General features: G+C 46.8%; 1 protein-coding gene across 6 annotated transcripts in view; it reads right to left on the bottom strand.

The window, feature by feature from the left end:
• Positions 1–26,292, bottom strand: part of LOC142295563 (beta-galactoside alpha-2,6-sialyltransferase 1-like) — a 102,590-nt gene that overhangs the window by 9,167 nt on the left and 67,131 nt on the right. For all 6 annotated transcript variants that reach the window (XM_075338669.1, XM_075338671.1, XM_075338667.1 and 3 more), the window contains 2 exons: positions 15,228–15,329; positions 2,742–2,916 (listed from right to left, as the gene is read on the bottom strand). In XM_075338669.1, coding sequence (XP_075194784.1) covers positions 2,742–2,916; positions 15,228–15,329 — 277 coding nt within the window. The remainder of the gene's footprint in view (positions 1–2,741; positions 2,917–15,227; positions 15,330–26,292) is intronic.

Here is a 26,292-nt window from a genome sequence, read left to right as displayed (position 1 = left end):
TAAAGGTCAGTGCTGATTGACTGCAGGGATCGTGTGACAGTACAGTGTCATTTGATTCCTGGGAGAGCCAATGCCAACACTGCCGGAGCTGCAGCGGAGGTGAGTATAGGTGTTATTAGTTTACAGTAGGGAAACATATAAGATTTGGACTTTAACTGATCAGAAATTGATGATGTCCTATCCTAAGATTAAAGTTCTGGGAAATCCTCTTAAAATAGGATCATAATGATTTATAGCAGCTGGCACCTGTTCATACTTGCTATGTTTTATTTGGAGATGCAGTTTTTTGCAGTATATATTGGAGGCGTAGACAGCCTCCTTGTTGTGAATATCATCAGAGATGGTGCTGTTCCCGTGAGTGTTTCTGTATTCCCTCTGGTGGCTACTGCTGGTACTGAATCTGATTCTGCATCTGTCGCTCAGACAGGTGTGGGAGATGATTGCTGTTTCAAGTAGCCTATGGACTCAGGCCTGGGGGGGATATAGGAAGGCAGTCTATGTCTAACCTTTGCCGGGGATAATTTTTTCTGCTTCATGTGAAGATGTCCTGAATTTTGTCCTCCAGCCTTTTGGCTTTTTGCCTTTCCCTTTTAGGTTTTGGTTTTGCCTTTTGTGCGCCTTTTGGATTCTCCAGGAATGATTTCTGCAGCGTTCGCTCCTTTGCATCATTTTTTTCCCATGTCCTCCTCAGTCTGCAGCTATGTCTGATAAGTATTTTGTTTTCTTAGTCTGGACTTGGTTAAATGCTGAATTTGCACTCAAGGGTGTTTCTACTTAATCTATGTCTTTTTCTAAATCTGTGTTTGAGAATATTCCTTTTGTTTCTTGCAAGTGAATAAGTATTCTTCCTGCACTAAAGAAAGGGAGTTTTTACTCCCTGTTTTTATCAGGAGTTTTATAATTTTGTATCTCATGTTATATAATGTATTTGCACAAGAGCTCCTGATATAGTGGAAATAAAGATCGTGCGATCTTTAAGGGAATTTTTGATTATCAGGTGTTGGTATTTATCAGGGTTTTTAATGGCTGCAACCAGCAATATATCCTATACTTTTGTTTCTAGCTAGCAGGGCCTCACTTTGCTACTTTCTATATCTACCATCTGTGTGTTGTTTTTTCTTATATCACTGTCATTATATGTTGGGGGCTTTTGACTTTCCTTTGGAGCTGCTCTGAGGCAAGTCAGAAATCCTCATTTCATCTTTGAGGTTAGTTAGTTCTCCGGCGGTGACAAGGCGTCTAGGTTTGTTAGGAACGCTCCACCGCAACTTCTAGTTGTGTAGTCAGTGGATTGCAACCAGTTAAGCTTCCAACTACTCTTGTGTATCATCCACTACATTTTTATGGGATTTTTGCAAGATCTTTTGCGGTCTCAGTACCATAACACTCCTATTATAATTATGCTCTCTGCCCATCAGCAACAGATTGGTTGTAATTAGTGCCAAGTCTTATCTGCCCATATATTTGTAGATTTTTAGTCATGGAGAGATCTGACACTAGGATAGGGTCCCATTAACCCCTTCACGACCGATTTTGCACTTTCTGGGGGGTTTTTTTGGCCATTCTTCCGAGAGATGTAACTTTTTTTATTTTTCAGTCAATATGGTCAAGTGAGGGCTCGTTTTTTGCAAAATGAGCTCTACTTTTAAATGAAACTAAGAGATTTATCATAATGTACTGGAAAACGGCAAAAAAAATCCAAATGCGGAAAAATTGCCAAAAAAGTGCGATTGCACTATTGTTTTTGAGATATATTATTTACAGTGTTCACTATATGGTAAAACTGATGTGTCACTGTGATGCCTCAGGTCAGTGCGAGTTCGTAGACACCAAACATGAATAGGTTTACTTTTATCTAAGGGGTTAAAAAAAAAAGAAGAAATTTGTCCGAAAAAAGTGGAATACGTTTTGTGCCATTTTCCACGGGATCTATAGCTCAGTGACGGCTTATTTTTTGCATCTCGAGCTGATGTGTTTAACCGTACCATTTTTGCGCAGATGCTAGGTTCTGATCGCCTGTTATTGCATTTTGCCCAAAATTTGTTGCGACCAAAAAAAGTTGTCGTTTGGAACTTTTTTGCCGCTACGCCGTTTACCGATCAGGTTAATTGATTTTATATTTTGATAAATCCAACATTTCTGAATTCGGTGATGCTAAATGTGTGTATATTTTTTATTTTTTTAACCCTTTAATTTTCATTTGGGCGAAAGGGGGTGATTTCAACTTTTAGGTTTTATTTATTTTTTTTAATTTTTTAAAACTTTTTTAAACTTTTTTTTTTTCATGTTACTAAGTCCCTTAGGGGACTATAACGATCAGCAGTCTGATCGCTCATTCATTTCTCCAAATCAGAGCAGCACCGCTTAGACCGGGAGAAATGATCATCTCTTGTAACAGCCAGTACTCAGCTGTTTGTTTACAAGACCTTAGTCATGTGAGCACAGGAGTCATCACATGACCCTGTGCTACCATGACAACCACCGGAAGTCACGTGATTACGTCACGTGACTTTCAGTATCGGCCTGTAAGTAAATTTTCAGCGCGATAAGTACGGTATATTCTATATAGCAGTAAGTAATGCAGTTTTGCCATATATTCTATTTTTCCATATGTCTTGTCACTTACAGAGTGTTGATGTTTCCTTTTATTTGTGTTTTCTGTATTTATAGTAACTGGCACCTGTTTAGACTTTTATTTGGAGATGCAGGTTTTTTTTACACAATGATTTATGTATGCTCACCAATGGATCCTGATGATGGAGGGTTTGGATGGATAAATTCTGGTGAGTTCTCTTGAATTATGTTCCACAGCTGCCAAAGCATTTGTGGTTTCAGGATATAAAACGGCTGTTTGGGATTCGCCAATCTATATTTCCTATATGGTTCAACGAATTTGAATTCCGGCTTCTTATACCACTGAGGGGGAAAAAAAATGAGACAATAAAGATATGATGTGGATATAACATTGCACAGGTCAAAGCTCACTGACTATATAGTTAGATATGTGTAATCATGTTTGTTTGACAGCTGTCTCTCCATATTCCAGCTTTTCATAGATGTGAATTGTTTGGAAATGGTGTAATAGACCTTTCAAGCCAATCATTAACCACTGCTACTCATAACTATTTAATAGATCCAACATGATAAGGCTTGACCCTGGAATTGCTGACTCCGGTCTTCCTTTCATACTCCACCCCTCCATTCCCCATTCTTATCTAAAATAACTACGCAGACACCAATTTATCTTTGGATAATTTTTGGCCATAGCAGCCATTTATTAAACACAAATACATAACCAATAAAAGTGCAATATGGTAAGGTCCTTGAAGCTACAAAAACCCTGGTGATTCAACCATCAAAAACCAACTTGCTTCCAGCCATAACCCACACTGGCTCAGGAGCACCAAACGGTAAGGTTTAATCCTCCGTTAACCCTAAACACACCCCCAGGGGCCCCGACATACCCCGTCGGGGTTCCCCCCAAAGTCACCAGGTGATTCTGCCAATGAGGGGATCCATACCCGGATGAATTCCCCGAACCAATTTTAAACCAACTTCAAGGACCCACCAATGAAAACGCCACAACGAAGGCACCTTGGAAACCTTCAAGTGCCTGAGACCCCCCGCAACCGCAGGGCCCTTTCAATACCTCCCTGTAACCCAAGGGCCCATAAATCAATCCCCACCGCATTCAGGTGTACCCCGTCGGCCAACCAAAATTCCTCCTCTGTCCTTTCCAACTCAACATGCCGTACTGATACACCCCCATACCGACTAACAAACTTCGAAATCGCGCTATTAACCTTTGCCCGCGCCTTGTTCAACCTGTCGACCGACCGTGCTTTCTGCCAACTCCTTTGTGCTACCATCTCTGACCAAACTATCGTTAAACGTGGAAAGGACACCCATAACTGTTACAAATCATGCTTGATGTCTTTTATCAAGATTCCAAAAGGACGCCCACCCAAATCATTCCCCCTAACGTGTAAAACTAAAATGTCAGGAGGCCTATCCAACCGGGCGTATCTATGCACCTCTTGCAACACCCTGTTCCACCCAAAACCCCGAACACCGAGCCATCGAACGAGAGCCAAATCCCTCTTAAAACCTAGCTGTCTCCCGTTCCTTCTCGCATCTGCTCGCCGGGCTCCCCAATACACGTAAGAATGGCCAAGGATCCAGACCAAAGAAGGGGGGGGGGCATCTCTGCAATACAAAATGCACAAAACAAACCACCATTTTATTGAATTACCAATCCAAATTGAAAAACACACAGTCCACCCCCCCTTTGCTACTATAACACTCCCCGCTCAATTGCCGACAACCGCCTGGGGATGGACATACAACTTAAAACGCAGCGACTTCCACCTACCAATCTGCTTAACTGTCTCTTCCGGCAGACCGCACATCAAGGCCTCCGTCTCCGTCGCTGCCCCAATGCGAAATAAATGCGACGCGAGATACTTCATATCTAACCCCAAAGACTTCAAGCTTGCCCTAAAAACACTCACAAATTGGTATCTGGATAGAAAAGACCCATCCTCATGACATAACAAGGGTCCATTCACCTTCGGACAGATCTGTTGAAAATTCCAGAGACACTTGAACGGGCACATATCAGATGCCACCACCCCCAAACGAACCAGTCTACTCACACCTCTCTGATCAGTTTTGGATTTCCCAATCCAAAATTCGACTCCGTTCTCCACAGCCATAATGTCACCATGGCCCAAGCCCCCAGGTGATGCCTTACTGGGCGACACCAACTCCCCAACCCACAGGGCTCCAAAAAACGCCAAAGAAAAAGCCAACTGAAAGAAACTCACCTCAAACGGAGATATACAAACCCCCACAACGCCCTACCTATCCGTTCCAATGAGCCAAATGACACAGGCCGTCTAACATCTCGTGGCTTCTGTTCCTTACGAAAACCCTTCAAAGCCTGGACAACCAAAAAACTCTTAGTCAAATCCCGTAGACCTCGCAACCGGAAACCAAACGCTAAACCTGCAACAAAGCGATTTACCTTTGCAAAAGACCACCCTGTAACCGCCACCCCCCCAACTTTTCCAACAACATTCCTAACTGATCCTCCTCAGGAAAACCGCAACCCTGCAACCACTGTTCCCAAAGAACCCATGCTGCATGATAAGCTGGCCATGTGTTATCGGACAAGGAAGCCCGAATCAGTGGCCCGGCTGCCTGAAGACACCATTCCAAAACCGTGCTGGGCACTCCAAACCGCTGGCCTCTGCTTCTAACGTGAAAACCCGGAACCGGTCCCACTGGAAAAGAGAGAGGGAATCGGCTATTAGGTTCTGCACACCAGGCACATGGGCCACCGTAACACACGCATTGATTTGCAAACAAACCAACACCAGCTCCCGTAACACCCGAACAACCGGAGGAGAAAACGCCGAAAACTTATTAATCTCCAACACCACCCCCATATTGTCACAGTTGAAACGGATCTTCTTGTTCGCTAACTGCTCTCTACAAAGATGCAGCGCCACCAATATTAGAAAAATTTCCAATAGTGCCACATTTTTTCATCAAACCTTCAGCTTTCCATTTTTCTGGCCACCAATCCGCAAACCACTGACCCTGAATGAAGGCCCCAAAACTCGAGCTGCCCGCCGCATCCGTGAACAACTCGAAATCAAAATTGTCCACTGCATCCTCCATCAGCAGAGAACGACCTTGTACTGCTTCAAAAACTGTCCCCAAACTGCTAAGTCCGCCGAGAACCGAATGTAGTGGTGAGGAGCGACCACCCCCGCCGTGGCGCTAGCAAGTTGTCGCGAAAAAATTCGACCCATGGGCCTCACCCTACAAGCAAAATTAAGTCGTGCCCTTGCTACCTCTTCCTTCAGTGCAGTGACCTTATCCTCAGGAAGCCGAACTTCCGAGGCCAAGGAATCGATCACAATACCCAGAAAACTTATGCAAGTGGTTGGCCCCACTGTTTTCTCAGGTGCTAAAGGCACCCCAAAGCGATTCGAAATCCACTCCATAGTCGCCAAAATCCCGGCACACTGCGCCGACTCGGCAGGACCTATACATAAAAAATCATCTAGGTAATGTACCATTGATGACAGGCCCGAAACATCCCGAACAACCCATTCTAAAAAGGAACTGAAGGTTTCGAAAAATGTGCACGAGATCGAACACCCCATGGGCAAACAGCGATCCACAAAATAGTACCCCTCCCAAAAACAACCCAATAACCAAACGCAATCTAGGTGCACCAGCAAGAGCCAAAAGGCTGATTCAATATCTGTCTTAGCCATAAGCGCCCCCTTCCCACATCTTTTTACCCACTTTGTGGGTTCATCGAAGGACGTGTACACCACTGAACACAGTTCAGCCGGTATCCCATCATTCACCGACCTGCCTCTTGGGTGAGACAAATGAGACAAATGGTGAATAAGCCTAAATTTCCCGGGCTCCTTTTTAGGCACCACCCCCAAGGGCGAGACCACCAAATCGGGAAAAGGAGGGGCCCGGAAAGGGCCTGCCATCCTCCCCAACGCCACCTCCTTACCTAATTTTTCCGCCATGACTGCGGAATGCCGATAAGCTGACAGAAGATTCCTAGTTGCCCCCGGAACATCAAAAACGAGTGCCGGATTCCTGAGACCCTCCCCAAAACCCAACCGCAACACTTCAGCTTTTTCCTTATCCGGGTACCTGTTTAGGTACGGCAGCATCACGACCAAGCTCACTGGCGTCAGACCCTTGGGTATGAGAGGATTTTCATAGTTTCATAGTTTCATAGTTTTTAAGGTTGAAGGGAGACTCTAAGGGGCACTTTGCACACTGCGACATCGCAGGTGCGATGTCGGTGGGGTCAAATTGAAAATGACGCACTTCCGGCATCGCATGCGACATCGCAGTGTGTAAAGGCTGGATGATACGATTAACGAGCGCAAAAGCGTCGTAATCGTATCATCGGTACAGCGTCGGCGTAATTCATAATTACGCTGACGCAATGGTCCGATGTTGTTCCTCGCTCCTGCGGCCGCACACATCGCTGTGTGTGAAGTCGCAGGAGCGAGGAACGTCTCCTACCGGCCTCACTGCGGCTTCCGTAGGATATGCGGCACGGTGGCTCAGTGGTTAGCACTGCAGTCTTGCAGCGCTGGGGTCCTGGGTTCAAATCCCACCAAGGACACTATCTGCAAGGAGTTTGTATGTTCTCCCCGTGTTTGCGTGGGTTTCCTCCGGGTACTCCGGTTTCCTCCCACACTCCAAAGACATACAGATAGGGACTCTAGATTGTGAGCCCCAATGGGGACAGTGTTGCCAATGTATGTAAAGCGCTGTGGAATTAATAGCGCTATATAAATGAATAAAATTATTAATTATTATTAATTATATGCGGAACGAAGGAGGTGGGCAGGATGTTTACATCCTGCTCATCTCCGCCCCTCCGCTCTGATTGGCCGCCTGCCGTGTGACGTCGCAGTGACGCCGCACGACCCGCCCCCTTAACAAGGAGGCGGGTCGCCGGCCACAGGGACGTCGCACGGCAGGTGAGTGTGTGTGTGAAGCTGGCGTAGCGATAACTTTCGCTACGCCAGCTATCACCACATATCGCTGCTGCGACGGGGGCGGGCACTATCGCACTCGGCATCGCAGCATCGGCCTGCGATGTCGTAGTGTGCAAAGCCCGCCTAAGTCCATCTAGTTCAACCCGTAGCCTAACATGTTGATCCAGAGGAAGGCAAAAAAAAACCCAATGTGTCAAATAAGCTCCAATGGGGAAAAAAATTCCTTCCTGACTCCACATACGGCAATCAGACTAGTTCCCTGGATCAACACCCTGTCATAAAATCTAATATACATAACTGGTAATATTATATTTTTCAAGAAAGGCATCCAGGCTCTGCTTAAATGTTAGTAGTGAATCACTCATTACAACATCATGCGGTAGAGAGTTCTATAGTCTCACTGCTCGTACAGTAAAGAATCCTCCTCTGTGATTTGATTAAACCTTCTTTCCTCAAGACGTAGCGGATGCTCCCGTGTTCCAGTCGCAGGCCTAGGTGTAAAGAGATCATTGGAAAGGTCTCTGTACTGTCCCCTCATATGTTTATACATTGTGATTAGATCCCCCCTAGGCCTTTGTTTTTCCAAACTAAATAACCCCAAGTTTAATAACCCATCTTGGTGTTGCAGCCCACCCATTCCTCTAATGATCTTGGTTGCTCTTCTATCTACCTGTAAGATTATGCTATTTATAACCTTCTTTATTTTCCTTTCTTAAAACACCTGGCGGCACCATGGGATGTCCCATTACAATGGCTGCAGAGGTGCTTAAAACGGCAGGTGGCCCCAACCTTACATTGCCCCTCGTTGAATTGCCAGCACAAACTGGGCTTCTGCGATCCCCCCTGACCTTGTTGCCTACCGGTACCCTGTGCTCCAGACTGGCCGGCCGACCCGGCCCCCCCTTGAAAGGGCTGTCCATACCTGGACGGCGCCATGACCCGCAACCACAACCCTATATCCTTTTGATCCCATCTTATGGAAGGACGTACGGCCTTCCTCTGATGAAACTGCTCGTTATACCTACAGTTAGGTCCAGAAATATTTGGACAGTGACACAATTTTTGCGAGTTGGGCTCTGCATGCCACCACATTGGATTTGAAATGAAATCTCTACAACAGAATTCAAGTGCAGATTGTAACGTTTAATTTGAAGGTTTGAACAAAAATATCTGATAGAAATTGTAGGAATTGTACACATTTCTTTACAAACACTCCACATTTTAGGAGGTCAAAAGTAATTGGACAAATAAACCAAACCCAAACAAAATATTTTTATTTTCAATATTTTGTTGCAAATCCTTTGGAGGCAATCACTGCCTTAAGTCTGGAACCCATGGACATCACCAAACGCTGGGTTTCCTCCTTCTTAATGCTTTGCCAGGCCTTTACAGCCGCAGCCTTCAGGTCTTACTTGTTTGTGGGTCTTTCCGTCTTAAGTCTGGATTTGAGCAAGTGAAATGCATGCTCAATTGGGTTAAGATCTGGTGATTGACTTGGCCATTGCAGAATGTTCCACTTTTTTGCACTCATGAACTCCTGGGTAGCTTTGGCTGTATGCTTGGGGTCATTGTCCATCTGTACTATGAAGCGCCGTCCGATCAACTTTGCGGCATTTGGCTGAATCTGGGCTGAAAGTATATCCCGGTACACTTCAGAATTCATCCGGCTACTCTTGTCTGCTGTTATGTCATCAATAAACACAAGTGACCCAGTGCCATTGAAAGCCATGCATGCCCATGCCATCACGTTGCCTCCACCATGTTTTACAGAGGATGTGGTGTGCCTTGGATCATGTGCCGTTCCCTTTCTTCTCCAAACTTTTTTCTTCCCATCATTCTGGTACAGGTTGATCTTTGTCTCATCTGTCCATAGAATACTTTTCCAGAACTGAGCTGGCTTCATGAGGTGTTTTTCAGCAAATTTAACTCTGGCCTGTCTATTTTTGGAATTGATGAATGGTTTGCATCTAGATGTGAACCCTTTGTATTTACTTTCATGGAGTCTTCTCTTTACTGTTGACTTAGAGACAGATACACCTACTTCATTGAGAGTGTTCTGGACTTCAGTTGATGTTGTGAACGGGTTCTTCTTCACCAAAGAAAGTATGCGGCGATCATCCACCACTGTTGTCATCCGTGGACGCCCAGGCCTTTTTGAGTTCCCAAGCTCACCAGTCAATTCCTTTTTTCTCAGAATGTACCCGACTGTTGATTTTGCTACTCCAAGCATGTCTGCTATCTCTCTGATGGATTTTTTCTTTTTTTTCAGCCTCAGGATGTTCTGCTTCACCTCAATTGAGAGTTCCTTAGACAGCATGTTGTCTGGTCACAGCAACAGCTTCCAAATGCAAAACCACACACCTGTAATCAACCCCAGACCTTTTAACTACTTCATTGATTACAGGTTAACGAGGGAGACGCCTTCAGAGTGAATTGCAGCCCTTAGAGTCCCTTGTCCAATTACTTTTGGTCCCTTGAAAAAGAGGAGGCTATGCATTACAGAGCTATGATTTCTAAACCCTTTCTCCGATTTGGATGTGAAAACTCTCATATTGCAGCTGGGAGTGTGCACTTTCAGCCCATATTATATATATAATTGTATTTCTGAACATGTTTTTGTAAACAGCTAAAATAACAAAACTTGTGTCACTGTCCAAATATTTCTGGACCTAACTGTAAGTCAAGTCTACCCCCCATACACCCTGTACGCCTCGCCAATTGAGTCCATATAGCAAAACAGATGCGAACAGTTCTCCATCGCCTTTTCGCCAATCACGCTTGCCAAAATTGCAAAGGCTTGTAGCCAATTACTAAACGTCTGCGGAATCAAGCGCCACTTTCCTCATCCTCCATCTTGCTATCCTCCTTTTTCCCTTTGACCAAATTAAATTTGGCCAATAGGACGAGGGAACTATCTCGACATATTCATCCTTCCAGATCTTTTCCATCACCTCCTTCTTAGGATGAGAACCTAAGGGGCCCTCAAAACAGACATAAACTTCCCCACGCGCCCGATCATCTAAATGAATCTTATCCTCCTTGTTCTTTTCGGTTTGAACCGACACCGGGGATGAAATACCCGCTACCACCGATTCACTCACGCCCAGCACAGATGGGTTCACCCAAGCCCCCACTGGGGCTGGGGGTTCCCTTACCCCCCCAATCCGCTCCAGCAATGTGCGAACGCAACCTATCAGCTCTTCCAACTCCCCACTTCCCGATGCATACCCCTCACCACCCATCGGTACCCCCTGACTAAGCCCCGGGTGACCTACCCCCCCTTGCATTCTGGTCCTGACAACACTGAGAAGACAAAACAGACATAGAAGCATACTCACCAGGCTGCACAAGGGTAGAAGCCCCGCCAGCCGGACCACCAGACTCCAGACGTCCATCTCACTGCGCTGTATCTTCTTGCCTCCTCTCATCAAACACCCTGCCGTTGGCTGCTGCAAGGCCGGACGGTCCCACTGGTCCCGGATCCTGTGTCTGACGTCTGTCCTGCCAGCCGGCTGCACCATAGAGCTGCCTGCCTTCCTCCCCCTCCTGGCAGTGCAGCTCCCTAGCACCAATCCATGGGGCCCCCTCCACATTCTGGGCCTCAGTCGACATAGGCCCTGCATGCCAGGCCCGGTGCACCACCAATCCCAGTCATCCTGCTCCGCCCCCTCTGCTGGTGCCCACCTGCTCCTCCATACCGCTCTGCAGACAGGGCACAGGGCGCTCGGCAGGAACATCACTAGAGCGCCCCACCGCAGCGCTGGCATCCATCGTTGCAATAGCGCTAGCAGGCCCCGCCCCCGACTCCAGCGGAGGCCTGCTAACCGCCGCCGGGCCCAGCCGCACATTTGAATTCCTCCCAGACCGGGGCTTACTGGACTTCCTAGCATGTGGTGCCCGGCCTGGAGGGTCCCTGGAGGGGCTTCTGCGGTGACGCTGGGCCCGGGGAGTAAGTGAAGGAGATAACCGCTCCGCCGGTTTATATCTCCTGAGGTGCCGCTCCGACGGGGGGGGGGGGGGGGGGGAGTCCCCGCCACCACCAGACTCCCTCCGATGATCCCTGCTACAGTCGCCTGCAGCCAGCCAGGAGGATGGTCCCCAGCAGCCGCTCTAAGACGCTCCAGGATCTGTTCCACGGACTCCATGTCCTCAGGTACTAGGGATGCGACTCTCACTTCAGCCGTGGGAGCGGGAAAAGTGCCGCTCCTCCCCCTTGGCTATCACTTCCGTTCAAAACGGGCACCCTTCCCCTCACCCCACCTATGATACCCTGATCTCCCCACCAATCAGGTGTCATGCCGGCCTCCGCAAATGCCCCAGGGGGGTGGGGTGGGCATTGCTCCGTCCTTTCTGGATGGAAGTAACCAAGAGTACATGCCGTTAGTGATGGGCGAACTCGCAGATACCTAGGATCGGCGGGTCCAACTGGGTTAAAAAAAAACAAACAGTTGGGGCCCAGAATTGATCCCGGATATCTGGCTGGGCGCTGATCCCCAAATAAATCTATAGGGACCAGAATCTAGATCTTTAAAATGGTGGTAGAAGGGACAGTGGAATTGGAGCAGGTGTGTTATACCTACTGAGTCTACATGCGGCTCTAATGCTACTTTCAGGGGCTGCTCATTATCCTTCATATATATTCACTGCTTCCCCCTCCCACCGTCAGTCCCTGCATCTTTGATTGGTTACAGTCAGACGCACCCTCACCCTGGGTGACAGCATGTCTGATTGCAACCAATAAGAGGTGCTGTGTGTGTCTTTATTGATGTAAAGATAAATAATTAAATTGTTGTAGGGTCCCCCCATATTAGGATACGCAGCACAGATAAAGCATACTGCTACAGGCTGCAGCCCCCAGCCGTGTACTTATCTTGGCTGTGTACCAAAATAAGAGGAACTGCATGCAGCTTCTTTTTTTTCTTTCAAATATGTAAATACATAATTTTAAAAAACTGCATGCTGTCACCCCCAATTTTGATACCCAGCCATGATAAAGTTGAGAGTTGTGGTCTGGTATGCTCAGGTTGAGGTGACTCATGGTTATTAGGCCCCCCAGCCTAAAAATAGTAGCCTGAAGCTGACCACAATTGTCGCATCCATTAAAAGCAACAATCCCAAACTTTACCCAGCTCTTCCCAATTTCCCTGGTTTGGTCGCAATCTGGGTAATAAGGGGTCACAGCTGCCAGTAAGCCCTAGATTAGTAATGGTAGGCGTCTATGAGAACTCCCTCATTACAAATCTGTAAGTGCAAAAAAATAAACACAAACACCAAAAAAAATCCTTTATTTGAAATAAAATACAAACGCCCCATCCTCTTTCACCCCTTTATTAAACCCCCAAAACACGCAGATCTGGCATAATCCACACGAAGTCCCACAATGATTCCAGCTCTGCTACTTCTGAAGTGACTGCACGCGGCCACAGAACATGTCTGCCCACTGTGAGCTTCAGACAGAGAATGATCTGCACTATGAGCAGTGACATCACTCAGGTTATTTGCGGTCACAGCTGGAGGTTCCCACGGTTTTTCACCTGTGACCGCAGGTAGCCTCACCTGTGGTCAATCAGTTCAATAAGGTCAACTGAGGTCAGGTTACCTGAGATTAGAGGAGGAGGAGGACCGTGGTAACCTTCAGCTGTGACTGCAAATAACCTGAGAGATGAGTGGCATCACCGCTCATCTCAGCTCAGCTTCTGCCTTAAGCTTGCAGTGGGCGATCATGTTCTATGGCTGCATGCTGTTAATTAAATTGCAGAGCTGGATCGTTGTGGGACCTCGTATGGATTCCATCGAATCTGGGTGTTTTGGGTTAATAAATTGGTGAAAGATGGTGGGTTTTTGTATTTTATTTCAAATAAAGGATTTTTCGGTGTTTGTGTTTATTTCTTTTCACTTACAGATTAGTAACAGGGGAGTCTAATGGACATCTCCCATTACTGACCTAGGGCTTAGTGGCAGCTGGGAACTGTTATTGGTGGTCCACTACAAAGCATAGTGGCCACATTGATGTAAAACTGTGACAGAAGGCTTTTTCTGAATAACTTCTGTTGTCAATTCTGCCTGTGAGTGACGCTATCACTGTCCGCTTATCCCCATCACCAGATCCAAGCTGCAGTGACTTCTGATGACCGGTGATGTCACGTCAACTTCCGGAATTGGAAGTTGACCTGGCATTACCGAGGCGGGACCCAGTCTCCATGTGTGACTGGTCACTGGTGAATGACGGGTGGAGTCCCCATGACTCCAGGCCACAACGCCCCACTGACACAAAACCACCACAAGAAGGGCTGTCACACTGAAGCAGCACCATGTAAAAGGAGCTATACACTCACCTTCCACAAGCTCCTAGTGTGTGAACTGAGAGCAAACAAGGCAGAACCCCTCTTTGCAGTCTCCTGCTAATTAAAAATGCCTGTGCGAAATGAGAGGAGTGCTGGTTCAAGTAAAAAACAGAGGGGGATAGAATGCAAAATAGCACAACTGGAGAATTAGACATGAACCGCACATCCAAAAATCATACTTTGATCTAATGCCGATAGGCAAAAATTAAATACCTGAACACTAGGTTCTTGGTTTAACATGCTGACCAAACTGTATGAAGCCTAATTTGTATGACGCCTCAAACGATGTGGTGCCACGTGCCGACCACTGCCGCAGTAACAGTACGCAAGCGGTGCAGATGACCTGATAACTCACAACACCCATGCTACAAGGCAGAGTCCCCATTACTCCAGGCCACACTGCCCCAGTGACTGATTTTTTGCGTTGCGGCATTAGATCAAAATATAATTTTTAGAGATGCGGTTCATGTCTATTTCTCCAGGGGTGCTATTTTGCATTCAATCCCCCTCTGTTTTTTACTTGAACCACCAGTCCTCCCATTTGGCATAGACGTTTTTAATTAGCAGAAGACTGCAAAGAGGGGTTCTGCCTTGTTTACCCTCAGTTCGCATACTGGGAGCTTGTGGAAGGAGAGGGTACAGCTCCTTTCCCAGAGTGCTGGTGCTGTGTGGCAGCCATTGACATGGTGGTTTTGTGTCAGTGGGGCAGTGTGGCCTGGACTCATGGGGACTCTGCTTTACAGCATGGATGCTGTGAGGTACCAGGTCACCTGCTCTGCTGATGCATTATTGCTGCCTTGGTGGTTGGTGCATGGCGCCGCACCTTTAAAGTATAGATTAGGGACCCACTCAGAGGTTTTTCCGTGATGTGGCAGTGGGCTTCATAAAGTCTGACCAAAATGGTAAGCCAAGAAGTGAACCTCATGTTCAGGTATATAAATTTTGCCTAGCGGCATTAGATCAAACTATGATTTTGGGATGTGCGGTTCATTTCTATTTTTCCAGGTGTACAAAAACGTACATCACGCTGCCACCAATTGGACTAAACAACAAACTCAGCTTTTCTACACTGGCGAATAACACAAGCCTATTTACTTAGTTGTGGTATATCAATAGTAACATTGCCCTTCTAAATCAAACAAATACATCTCATTCATTTTGCCAGCAAAAAATAATCAGTTACTCATTGTGCACCTACTAGAATATTGACAGTATATCAGCCCCATGTCAGTTACATTCCTTACTTGTCTCCTCTCTTTCTAGAACATTATTATCTCTAATATTAGAGATAATGGTATTTCTATAATATTGACAGAATGTCCAATTTTACCTGATATATATCTGCGTGATATGGGGCTGGATCCCACAAAAGTAATATTACATCTTTATAGATTGGGTTTTTCAGGAATTTAAACCATTTCTTTGTAACCACCTGCAAATAAGAGAAACATATAGATAATTATCTGAATTTTACAATTCACGTGTAAATAACTCTAATTTCCTTACCTAAGTTACTTCTTATCATCAACAGCGATCAGGGTGTACAGTTCACATAGCTTAACATTATTGCCGTTTAGTGTATGTAAAGAATATAAATCCTTATTTTTATTTTTTAATAACGTTTCAGGGAAGCAGTCATGTAGGGGTATACCATATAGCTATATAGGGGCTGATAACATTGTGGTGCCCTGGACAAGCCAGGACGTCACAGGTACTACAACAACACACCCCACACCCCGGCTAGGCACACCGAAGTCAAACAAAAATCCTTGTTGCCTCCCTCCAGGGGCTGATGTCCACACCAGGGGGTGGAGCCAGGCGGTTGACCCCACCCACCGAGGAGTTCACAGTCCTGGAGGCGGGAAAAGGAAGTCAGATAGAGTTTCGAGTTTGAAGAGAGGAGAAGTGAAGTGGCAGTGGAGGAGACTGACCGTGTCCGGATGCGTGGCCCGGGCACATACAGCAAGGTTGGCAGATGGTGGTGACGGTCTGCAGGAGAGGCTGATTGAAGTAAACCGTAAGGACCAGGGATGGGCGGTGGCCCGCCGGTACCGGATTGTGGAGCGAAGAGAAGCCAGCACCATTCGGCAGGGCTTATGGACCCCGACCAGGCTAGGAGTCGCCGTAAAACCAGTCAAATCCATTAGCGAAGGGAACCTTTGGGGTTTCCCACCAGTCAAGACCCGATTGAAGGCAACAGCTCAAACCGTGAAGGGAAACACAGTCACCGCCAAGGCTACAGTTCCCAGGGCCAGAGCCTGCGGGCAAAAGGGGCTCCCTCAGCCTCCATCTAAGCTGGGGAGCGGGTTACCGGTGGGAAGCCATTGGAACCGTGAACATGACACAGGTGCAGGGAAAGGCAGTCACCACCAACCTACCGGGAGAACTACCGCAGCCGTCTGTGGGACCCGTCCATCCAGCCGTTTGCTTTACCGGAGACTTTGCATTCATCATTGGCTGAGTGAGTACCACCGTGCCGTGCGGCACCGCGCTGCCCCCGCGACCCTGCACCTCACCAGGCCCCGTAACCCGCCTGCCATCCCTCCCTCACCGGGCCCCGGGACAACCAACCCCCCTACCCACGGAGGGGAGAAAACAACATCCAACCTGCTCCCTGTCACCGCTCCTGGGATCCCCGTCCAGAGCAGCGGTGGTGCCACAACCTCACCACAACCGTGGGTGGCGTCACGGACAATATCCCTAAACCAAACCACCCCCTTTCACTCACGGGCGAGGAGCGCCGCTCGAGTCCCCGGGGTCCGGCCCACCGCTCGAGCCACCGAGCAGCAGCAGCAGCAGCCGGACCCGAGCAGTGGGTGAGCGCAGCGTCCCCTCCCCGCCCGCGACAACATAATTTAGGGTAATTTATTGAATTAAATTATAATTCATTAAGTGAATTGAATGAATTATTCCTTTAAATGGAATCTGTCACCACTTTGACCTTCTTAAACTGTTAATATAGGCATACAGGTTATAGACTGTCAAAAAAAAGCGATACCTGTATGTCTCATATGAGATGCCTTGTTGTTGAAATATCATCTTTTTATCACTTTATGTAAATGAGCTCTTCCAGGCTATGGGGCGGATGCTGCCTGGAAGATAACACCACCCCCTGAGATTATTTTAAATAAAAGGGGCGCTACCAGTATGATGTGTGATAGCTGCTCTCTGCTCTCACTACAGAGCTATATAACTAGAGCTTATAACTAAGGGTGCTTTACACGCTGTGACATCGCTAGCGATCTCGTTAGCGATGTGACACGCCAGATCACAGATGCGATCTGCCGAGATCGCACATAGGACGTTTTTATAGCGCCGGTCACATGTGTGATCTCGGCAGATCGCATCTGCGATCTGGTGTGTCACATCGCTAACGAGATCGCTAGCGATGTCGCAGCATGTAAAGCACCATTAACACTTCTGCAGGTTACGCTCAGCTTCAGCCTCCAGTTTGCAGGCAGTGTTGCAACACTGTTGCAGTGAAGCAGAGCTCAGGGAACTGCAAAAAATGTGTTTGAAAAAAGACAAATTTAAATTTCTCCTGTTCTGTATCAGTTACTTGTGTCACACTGGTAACGCAAATTTTATGTAAATAATCTCTGGAGGTGGAGTTATCTTCCAGGCAGCATCCGCCCCATAGCCTGGAAGAGCTCATTTACATAAAGTGATAAAAGATGATTTATCCACAACAAGATATCTGATATGAGACATAAAGGTATGAATTTTTTCAGCAATCTATAACCTGTATGCCCACATTAACAGTCTAAAAAGGTCAAATTGGTGACAGATTCCCTTTAATTAATGGATATTAATATTATGGATATTTCAGTTTTGGAACATCCCTTTAAGGTTTTCTTGAGGACACTGCTAGATCCTTAAATTTTAGAGTATCTAATAGGAGACTGAACCACTTTAACAGAAAACAGATGCTTTTGCAAGGCTGCTGCGTGGGAATTTGCACTTACAGTTAGGTCCAGAAATATTTGGACAGTGACACAAGTTTTGTTATTTTAGCTGTTTACAAAAACATGTTCAGAAATACAATTATATATATATAATATGGGCTGAAAGTGCACACTCCCAGCTGCAATATGAGAGTTTTCACATCCAAATCAGAGAAAGAATTTAGGAATCATAGCTCTGTAATGCATAGCCTCCTCTTTTTCAAGGGACCAAAAGTAATTGGACAAGGGACTCTAAGGGCCGCAATTAACTCTGAAGGCATCTCCCTCGTTAACCTGTAATCAATGAAGTAGTTAAAAGGTCTGGGGTTGATTACAGGTGTGTGGTTTTGCATTTGGAAGCTGTTGCTGTGACCAGACAACATGCGGTCTAAGGAACTCTCAATTGAGGTGAAGCAGAACATCCTGAGGCTGAAAAAAAAGAAAAAATCCATCAGAGAGATAGCAGACATGCTTGGAGTAGCAAAATCAACAGTCGGGTAAATTATGAAAAAAAAGGAATTGACTGGTGAGCTTGGGAACTCAAAAAGGCCTGGGCGTCCACGGATGACAACAGTGATGGATGATCGCCGCATACTTTCTTTGGTGAAGAAGAACCCGTTCACAACATCAACTGAAGTCCAGAACACTCTCAGTGAAGTAGGTGTATCTGTCTCTAAGTCAACTGTAAAGAGAAGACTCCATGAAAGTAAATACAAAGGGTTCATGACTCGCCCACCCCAGGGCTATGGGACACCCGGTGCCGGGCCGGACTAGTCCGGTGGTAGTCAGTGGTGGCTGGGCCCGGCTCCGTGGCCCTGGTGGGCGTCAGTAAAATATGTGGCTTGCTTAGTAATGGTTGTGTTCGTGACGCCACCTGTGGTATGCGGCTAATAGGCCGCCGCTGCTGTATGAGGCCTCCGGGGGATGTTATAGCAGCAATGGTGGTACTGCTCCCCACAGGTGGAGCGGTGTCCCGGGGCACAGTTGGTGCTTGTGAGTGTCTATGCAGATGAAATGACAGAGGAAACTCCAAGGGTGCAGTTCAAGTTCTTTACTCACAGTTCATATCGGGGCAGCAGGACCCTTGGACTGCTGGAATCTCTGTCAGGGACCTCCGCCTTCTGGGTGATTCAGGGCGTGAAATCCGGTGCCCTTCTCTTAGTGTCTCCTTCTCTGCTGTCTTCACTAGCCTTGCCTTAGTTAAGATGAACCTGGCTTGGCCTCCACTGCAGCCTCCAGGCTGGGGGGTCACCTGTCGGCTGATTACCCCTTTTCTGAAGGTCTGCTATGGGTTCTGGCCCTGGGAGCTTGCAACGTCCCTGGGCCTCGGTTTTTACTGTTTGGAGATTGTCTTTGCACTCCTCCAGTCTCTAGGGACCGTCCCCTGTCGCAGCTTAATCACTCCACCGATGTTAATGTGGAACAGGCCACCGCAGCCTGCAACTACCCGTGGCGCCTCTAGGCCCTCTCTTCGGTACCTAACAAGGACTGCTCGTGGTACCTCCAGGACTACCCGCGGCCCTGCGACTCCTTCTGTCTCTGCGTGGTGTCACCTGGACCTCTGGGTCCCAGGTTCTTCACCAGGAAGCGTCTCCTTCTGGTTCTCTGCTCCTGACTGACTTGGAGCCTTTCTTTCCTTCTTTCTTTCTTTCTTTCTCCTCCTTGCCTGCCTCCAGTAGGCCTCCTCCTCCCTCCTTGCTCTCGTTCTTCTTCTCCAACTACATGCTGGCTCCTCACTCTTTCACTCCCTGAGGTAAACTGAAACTAACTTGACCTTCCTTTCTCTATCTGCTCTCTGGTGGCTCCTCCCACCTCCCCAGTTGCTAAGCTACCACCCTATGGGAGCAGGGATGGGCCTTACAGCCCCTCTCAGCATGCAGCATGGGAGGGTTGCCTGCCACTTTCCCTGGTCCCAGTATGTACCTAACAATGGGTGTAGTGTGGATTTACCAGGGGACCGGAGTTCACTCTCTTCCTCTCCCAGAATGGGGCATCACACCGCTGATGGGGTGCAATGACCTGTGGCGATGGAAGCCTCAGGGGCGCCACATTCACATCTAGATGCAAACCATTCATCAATTCCAAAAATAGACAGGCCAGAGTTAAATTTGCTGAAAAACACCTCATGAAGCCAGCTCAGTTCTGGAAAAGTATTCTATGGACAGATGAGACAAAGATCAACCTGTACCAGAATGATGGGAAGAAAAAAGTTTGGAGAAGAAAGGGAACGGCACATGATCCAAGGCACACCACATCCTCTGTAAAACATGGTGGAGGCAACGTGATGGCATGGGCATGCATGGCTTTCAATGGCACTGGGTCACTTGTGTTTATTGATGACATAACAGCAGACAAGAGTAGCCGGATGAATTCTGAAGTGTACCGGGATATACTTTCAGCCCAGATTCAGCCAAATGCCGCAAAGTTGATCGGACGGCGCTTCATAGTACAGATGGACAATGACCCCAAGCATACAGCCAAAGCTACCCAGGAGTTCATGAGTGCAAAAAAGTGGAACATTCTGCAATGGCCAAGTCAATCACCAGATCTTAACCCAATTGAGCATGCATTTCACTTGCTCAAATCCAGACTTAAGACGGAAAGACCCACAAACAAGCAAGACCTGAAGGCTGCAGCTGTAAAGGCCTGGCAAAGCATTAAGAAGGAGGAAACCCAGCGTTTGGTGATGTCCATGGGTTCCAGACTTAAGGCAGTGATTGCCTCCAAAGAATTCGCAACAAAATATTGAAAATAAAAATATTTTGTTTGGGTTTGGTTTATTTGTCCTATTACTTTTGACCTCCTAAAATGTGGAGTGTTTGTAAAGAAATGTGTACAATTCCTACAATTTCTATCAGATATTTTTGTTCAAACCTTCAAATTAAACGTTACAATCTGCACTTGAATTCTGTTGTAGAGGTTTCATTTCAAATCCAATGTGGTGGCATACAGAGCCCAACTCGCGAAAATTGTGTCACTGTCCAAATATTTCTGGACCTAACTGTATCTCATTAGTACATAACAAGGAAGCCAAAATCATCATTAGTGCATAAATATAACACCAGAGCTATCAATATTTCATGAATACAGCACCAGATTCATCAACAGTAAATAAATATGGCACCAAAACCACCATCAGTACATGATTATGGCACAAGAACCACCATCAGTAAATGAATGTTGCACCTATAACTCCATTTATACATGAATGCATCACCAGAACCACCATTAATACATGAATAAATTACCAGAACCACCATCAGATAAATAAATACATCACCAGAATCACGCTCAGTAAATAAATACATCACCAGAATGACCATCAATACATGAATACATTACCAGAACCATCATCACTACTTGAATACACGTACCAAACTTAGTAAAGCAATCAAATGTAATGTCAAATAAAACCCATATACATTTGAATTGCATGAATCTACAACTTCAGAATGTCTTTAACAATGGTAAGGAGATACTTGGAATTGTTGTTACAAGCTATCATCAGACTGTGGATCATACAGGAACCACAGTACTGATGAAATGCAAGCAGGATCGCACAGACATTTATACCCAGGTACCTTATAGAAGACATCTTCTCTGATTTAATCATTCTCTTTCTTTTGATCTGCATCTTGTCAATACTCTATGATGACTTTTTAAATCCACAAATCATCTCTGCAGACTTCCCTCTTCTCCAGTCTTCTGCAGCAAATGAGATGCTCTCAGTTCACAAGATCCCAAATCAGTGGCCTACCAGGTGATACCCACTGTCTCCCAACTATTTGTTGGTCCACAGCTTTTGTATCTCATGCTGGTATAGTCTGCTGTAAGCTTACAGGCATGGATCACCACTTTACAGGATTTGCGGTGTCTGCCAAAGCCTCCTGAGGAACCTTTGACGAGAAAGGAGAAACGGGTTGAGCTAGGCAGGGAGGAAGACCTGCTTTTTTAGGGAAGTGATTATTTTCTATTCCCCTATTTGTCCTATGTGTGTTTATTAACTGTATTTATAACGGGAGCTATCGGCACCCATAGTAAGGACATTAGTACTGGTGGGTGGTAGTTATTCTGCCTGCCGATTATCTAATCCTGGTTACGTACACATAGGGATTATGGTGGCTCTCTGTGACGTATCATAATGTGACAGACTATATGAGCTAAATCGTGCTGTCCATTGTGTGGTTGTATATTTAAATTATCTTGGGTCAGGAATTATAAAAGACGTATATATTATTCACATTAACTACTCTCCTCTTTCTCTTGGGACAGTTCTTCTCCCTTTTATTTCCCCTTTCTCCCTCTTTATTTTTAGGGTGAGGAAAAGGGCTATTCGACAAGGAACGGGGGCGCCCGGTAACTTAAGGTGTCACACCCTCCGTTGTTAGGTAGGGACACCGGTACTATTGTGGGTCACCAGGGCTTCCCCCTCCCTTCTGTCCTTTGTATTGGTATCAACTAATTGAGAGGTTACCTGACCTTGTTTGGTTATTTGTTTGTGTGTCAATGGGGTTGTTTTAATATTTATTAATAAAAATTACATTTTAATAAGGGTTGAGGATTTTTGTCCGCTTTACAGTCTACCCACAATCTTGACATTTTTTTCTTGTTAAACATGCTGGAATATCAAACCAATTTGCACACACCCCTTAAGGACGAAGCCAGTTTTGTCCCTAATAGAGATGAGCGAACCGGACGTGGTTCGGCTCAAGTTCGGTTCGTCGAACGGAGGTCTCGTTCAAGTTCAGTTCGGCGAACGTTCGACGAACCAAACTCGAACCGCATAGGAAACAATGGCAGGCAATCACAAACACATAAAAACACCTAGAAAACACCCTCAAAGGTGTCCAAAAGGTGACAAACAACTCACAACACAACACAAACACATGGGAAAGTGACAAGAACATATACTCATGCGAAAACAAAAGAGCTGGACAAGGAAAGAGAGGAGGAGACACAGATATAGGCATGGTACGCCCTTCTAAAATCATGTAAAACACTGCAAGGTGACTCCAAGCGGAGTCTCCTATTTTTCCAAAAATTGGGCCACACACACACCCACCCCTTCAGTGGCAGCACTTGTGCCCCAGTTGTACACTTCACAGCTAGATTTGCATCAAGCACATTCAAAAATACGCCATACTTAACCGTCCCCAGGATGACACCAGGGTAGGTAGCAAAGTCTTTCCTGATCCCAGCTCTGTTCATCTTGGATCATTTTTAAAAACAATGTAAGCAAGGGTTACTCCAAGTGGAGTCTCCCTTTTTTTCCAAAAATTGGGCCCCACACACACCCACCCCTTAAGTGGCAGCACTTGTGCCCCAGTTGTACACTTCACAGGTAGATTTGCATTAAGCACATTCAAAAATACGCCATAACTAACCGTCCCCAGGATGACACCGGGGTAGGTAGCAAAGTCTTTGCTGAACCATGACTTGTTCATCTTGGCTCCTTTTAAAAAACACAGCAAGCAAGGGTTACTCCAAGCGGAGTCTCCCTTTTTTTCCAAAAATTGGGCCACACACACACCCACCCCTTCAGTGGCAGCACTTGTGCCCCAGTTGTACACTTCACAGGTAGATTTGCATTAAGCACATTCAAAAATACGCCATACTTAACCGTCCCCAGGATGACACCGGGGTAGGTATCAAAGTCTTTGCTGAACCATGACTTGTTCATCTTGACTCCTTTTAAAAAACACAGCAAGCAAGGGTTACTCCAAGCGGAGTCTCCCATTTTTCCAAAAATTGGGCCACACACACACCCCATCAGTGGCAGCACTTGTGCCCTAGTTGCAAACAGGATGTTTTGATTTGCATCAAGCACATTCCAAATCCACAAGCATTTACTCTCCCCAGGATGACACAGGGGTAGTAAATTCCTTGTGGATCCATGACTTGTTCATTTTGATGAACGTTAGTCTGTCCACATTGTCACTGGATAAACGCGTGCGCTTATCTGTCAGCACACACCCAGCAGCACTGAAGACACGTTCCGAGACAACGCTGGCAGCTGGACACGACAAAATGTCCAAGGCTTAAGTTATGAGCTCTGGCCATTTTTCAAGATTTGAAGCCCAAAATGAGCAAGGCTCCATTTGCAAAGTCATGGCATCGATGTTCATTTGGAGATACTCCTGTATCATCCTCTCCAGCCGTTGACTGTGTGTCAGACTTGTTGTCTCTGGTGGCCTTGCAAAGGACGGTCTAAAAAAATTATGAAAAGATTCAATAAAATTGCTGTTACTAGCACCAGATACGGTGCTACTGGTACGGGTAGACTGTTGAAGATGACGAGACCGTCCCATGTTTGTTAAGCTACAACTGGGAGATTCACTCCCTGCACCTGCACGGTTGTTTGGTGGAAAAGCCGAGCTAAGATCGAGTAACAGCTTCTGCTGATACTCCTGCATACGTGCGTCCCTTTCTATGGCTGGAATGTCACAAAATTTGGACTTGTACCAGGGATCTAATAGTGTGGCAAGCCAGTAGTCATCATCACTTCTAATTTTGACAATACGAGGTTCATGTTGGAGGTAGTGCAGCAAGAAGGCGCTCATGTGTCTTGCGCAGCCATGCGGACCAAGTCCACGCTGTGTTTGTGGCATAGAGGTGCTAACCGTTCTTTCTTCCTCTGACATCTCCCCCCAACCTCTTTCAACTGAAATTTGACCAAGGTCTCCCTCATCCGCTGTGTCTTCCATGTCCATGTACAGTTCGTCCTCCATTTCTTCATGTTCTCCTGCACCTTCCTCAACATTTCGCCTGCTACCATGCGTCCTTGTTGATCCCTGTCCCCCATGGTCCCATGCCTGCCGCGTTGGTGATGATGAACGTCTGGACCTTGGTGATGTTGTTGTGTCTTGCGCATATGAATTCTCCTGTAGTTCCTCCCCTTCCTGTTGTCCCACCCCCTGACTCCGAATAGTGTTTAGCGTGTGCTCCAGCATGTAAATGACTGGAATTGTCATGCTGATAATGGCATTGTCAGCGCTAAACATATTCGTTGCCATGTCGAAACTGTGCAGAAGGGTGCATAGGTCCTTGATCTGAGACCACTCCATCAGGGTGATCTGCCCCACCTCTGCATCTCGTTGGCCCAGGCTATACGTCATGACGTATTGCACCAGGGCTCGGCGGTGCTGCCACAGTCGCTGTAACATGTGGAGAGTTGAATTCCAGCGTGTCGCCACATCGCATTTCAGGCGATGAACCGGCAGGCCGAAAGACTTCTGGAGCGATGCAAGTCGCTCAGCTGCGGCGGTTGAACGGCGGAAGTGAGCAGACAGTTTTCGTGCCCTGGTCAGAAGGCCATCTAGGCTGGGATAGTGTGTTAAAAATTGCTGGACAACAAGGTTCAACACGTGAGCCATACAAGGCACGTGTGTCACCTTGCCCAGGCGAAGGGCCGCACCCAGGTTTGCAGCATTGTCGCACACGGCCTTACCAGGCTGCAGGTAGAGTGGAGACAACCATTTATTAAACTCAGTCTCCAGAGCTGCCCACAACTCAGCCGCTGTGTGACTCCTATTTCCAAGACATGTCAAGCTAAAGACCGCCTGATGCCATTGCGCTCTGCTGCCAGAATAGTAATGAGGGGTGCGTGATTCCTTCTGCGCAGTGAGAATGCTGGTGGCCTGACCAGGCAGGCTTGGGGCGGAGGTGGAGGACCCAGATGAGGTGGAGGATGCAGAAGCAGTGGCGGAACTTGGACAGACAGAGGATTGACACACAAGTCGTGGGGAAGGCAAGACTTGTGCAGCAGACCCTTCACCATCTATCACCATAGTTACCCAGTGCCCAGTCAGCGACATGTAACGTCCCTGTCCATGCTTACTAGTCCAAGTATCGGTGGTGAAATGCACCCGTTGACACACAGAGTTTCTCAAGGAAGCGGTGATGTTGTGTGCGACATGCTGGTGTAGCGCGGGCACACCTTTCTTAGAGAAGTAGTGGCGACTGGGCATCTGGTACTGGGGCACAGCGACAGACATAAGGTCTCTAAAATCCTGTGTGTCCACCAGGCGGAAAGGCAGCATTTCGGTAGCCAAGAGCTTACAGAGGGATAAAGTCAACCTCTTAGCTTTGTCATGGGTCGCAGGAAATGGCCTTTTATTTTTCCACATCTGAGGGACAGAGATCTGGCTGCTGTGTGTAGACTTTGTTGAGTAGGGTGTCCCTGGAAAAATGCAGCTTTGTGAGGAAAGTGCAGGCGTAGACATGATGTTGCCTTCATCCAACGTTGGTGCTATCGATGTCTGAGAGAGCTGTACACACGTACTTGTTTCCCCTTCCAAACCAACTGACGACCTACCAAGCAAACTGCCTGTTGCGGTTACAGTGGTGGAAGTTGTGCGTGGAAAACCAGTTGTGACAGCTGTCCCCACAGTCCTAGAAGATGAAGAGCGCGCAGATGCACTGGAAGGGTGCAGCACGGTGAGCTTCCCACTA

Source organism: Anomaloglossus baeobatrachus, chromosome 3 (genome assembly GCF_048569485.1).
Source record: "Anomaloglossus baeobatrachus isolate aAnoBae1 chromosome 3, aAnoBae1.hap1, whole genome shotgun sequence".
Taxonomy (NCBI): Eukaryota; Metazoa; Chordata; class Amphibia; order Anura; family Aromobatidae; genus Anomaloglossus; species Anomaloglossus baeobatrachus.
This window is presented reverse-complemented; position numbering and strand designations above follow the sequence as displayed.